This window comes from Nematolebias whitei, chromosome 21, assembly GCF_014905685.2.
Source record: "Nematolebias whitei isolate Nwh7 chromosome 21, NemWhi1, whole genome shotgun sequence".
Classification (NCBI taxonomy): domain Eukaryota; kingdom Metazoa; phylum Chordata; class Actinopteri; order Cyprinodontiformes; family Rivulidae; genus Nematolebias; species Nematolebias whitei.
In genome coordinates, this window is record NC_056518.1 from 34,905,499 (window position 1) to 34,907,828 (window position 2,330).

The 2,330-nt window shown below is 45.7% G+C and overlaps 1 protein-coding gene across 1 annotated transcript in view; it reads left to right on the top strand.

Moving 5' to 3' along the window:
• Positions 1-2,330, top strand: part of cdan1 (codanin 1) — a 25,200-nt gene that overhangs the window by 6,055 nt on the left and 16,815 nt on the right. Inside the window, exons 7-9 of the mRNA XM_037694846.1 lie at positions 442-577; positions 696-839; positions 1,441-1,607. Of these exons, the coding sequence (XP_037550774.1) occupies positions 442-577; positions 696-839; positions 1,441-1,607 (447 nt within the window). The remainder of the gene's footprint in view (positions 1-441; positions 578-695; positions 840-1,440; positions 1,608-2,330) is intronic.

The window sequence follows — 2,330 nt, forward strand, 5'->3', positions numbered from 1 at the left end:
CCGGAGGAGGGACAGTGGTTTGGACATGTCCGGAGGAGGGACAGTGGCTTGGACATGTCCGGAGGAGGGACAGTGGCTTGGACATGTCCGGAGGAGGGTCAGTGGTTTGGACATGTCCGGAGGAGGGACAGTGGTTTGGACATGTCCGGAGGAGGGACAGTGGCTTGGACATGTCCAGAGGAGGGACAGTGGTTTGGACATGTCCGGAGGAGGGACAGTGGTTTGGACATGTCCGGAGGAGGGACAGTGGTTTGGACATGTCCGGAGGAGGGACAGTGGCTTGGACATGTCCGGAGGAGGGACAGTGGTTTGGACATGTCCGGAGGAGGGACAGTGGTTTGGACATGTCCGGAGGAGGGACAGTGGGTATAGTGCATGTGTGAGAGAAATGTAGTCCGTTTGAGTGTTTCTTTTCAATAATTTTCCCACGCGTTGTTCCAGCTGTCAGCTGAGTCAGCACCTCCAAGACCGTCTGTGTCAACAACTCCTCCAGCTGGAAGAGGTTTCCATACTCGGCCCTTCTGCTTCCATCGGGGATGGAGGGGAGGAGGAGGAAGATGGAGACATGGAGCAGCAGGTCTGTGGTCTGATCAATATCTTTGCACACTTGACTTTAGAATGCACAATATTTTAGCAGGAGTTATTCCTAAAATTGCATATGTTGCCACTACCGTCATGAATAAACCCTCTGACAGGATGAGAAGCAGCGGTTTTCCTCAGTGCTGCTCCTGGCTCGTCTTCTAGCAAAGTTCCTGGGATTCATTTCCTTTTTCCCTTACCAAACCACTGAGAGACCATCCAGAGAGATCCACGAGACGTGTTTAGCTCTGCGCAGCAAGGTGATGTGAACCATGATGTGCATCCGCTCTTTTCACTCACTTAATTTACCCGTGTAGCCTTCTTTAAAGTAGAGCCTGGACCATATTCATTCAACCTTTATTTCTACAGCTTAGTCCCATCGAGTCACGAGGACTCGTTTTCAAGACGGACCTGGTGTGTGTGTGTGCGTGCGTGTGTGTGTAAACAGCACCTTTTCTACTGGCGAGTTATTTTAATGGAATGTCCGATATTTCACTTTATTGCTAATATCGGCCGATACAGAGACCATGCTGATAATATCGTGCATCCCTATCATTTTTATATTACCTAAGAGCAAATAGCTTTGGCAGCCATGTTGAAGTGGATTGAGTTAAAAAACATTGTCCAGTTATTGCTTCCTGGGAAGGTTTTTTAAATTGTCCAGTGGTTCATGAGATATTTAGCTAAGCCAGACACAGTGAAAAACATTATTACCCGTCACTTTGTCAGCTCTATGATAATGATATGGTCATATGTATATGAGCAGCAACACGAGGATGATTTTCCTCTGATTGTGTTTCCTGTTTGTGCTTTGCCTCAAACGTTTTGTGACACGTTGTGTTTGTTTTCTTCACCCCACAGAGAGCTCAGGTTCTTGATGTGTGCGCTGTGCTGAGTAACAGTGTGAGGAGGAAGCGGACCATCTTGACCGTGCCCTGGTTGGTGGAGTTCCTCTCCATGTTGGACTTCATTGGCCCTCTGCTTCTCTGCTACAGGAACGCTTTGGGTGCGCTGCTACTGCTGTACAGGTTAGACTCATTTACCTGGTTCACTTGAAAAGAGCTTCTCCTCTGCAAAGATGCTGTGGAAGCTGTGGCTTCAGGTACATCATTTAATTCGACATTATCACCTGCCGCAGCCGGCTCAACAGCTGTGATGTTTCTGCCATGTCTGACTGTCTGATGTGATGAGCCAGTGGATGGCTTGGACTCAAACTGTCACTGGCTGCACATCTGCATCTGTTACTTTTTGGCTCAACCAACATTCAAGCTAAGCAACCGTAGCAAACCCACAAACACTCGAACTCCAAGTTTACAGATATTTAGCTAAAAGTTGAGGTGGCATAGCTCAGCATGGTCCCTAACACAACATATCCTGGGCACCACACAAGATTTTATTTCCTCAAACTTTGACATTAACTATTAAAGACAACTCTATCTGTGGGCGAAACAATAAAGATTTTCAGACCGTAGTCATCGATTGATGATCTGCAACACATTCACTTTTGGAGACGATCCATTTCAAGACGGCCGCCACAGTTAATTAATCATAGTTAACGCACAAATGCCTAAAATTCAGTCACTTTTACAGATATTGAACTGTCATTTGATGTGGTAGTAGCTGAGAGTCATCCCCCAACACTCACTCTGATCCCTGACATGATTTACAACATCTACATAGATTATATTATATTATAATATAACATATTATATTATACTATAATATGTTGTATTATAATACAACATATTATA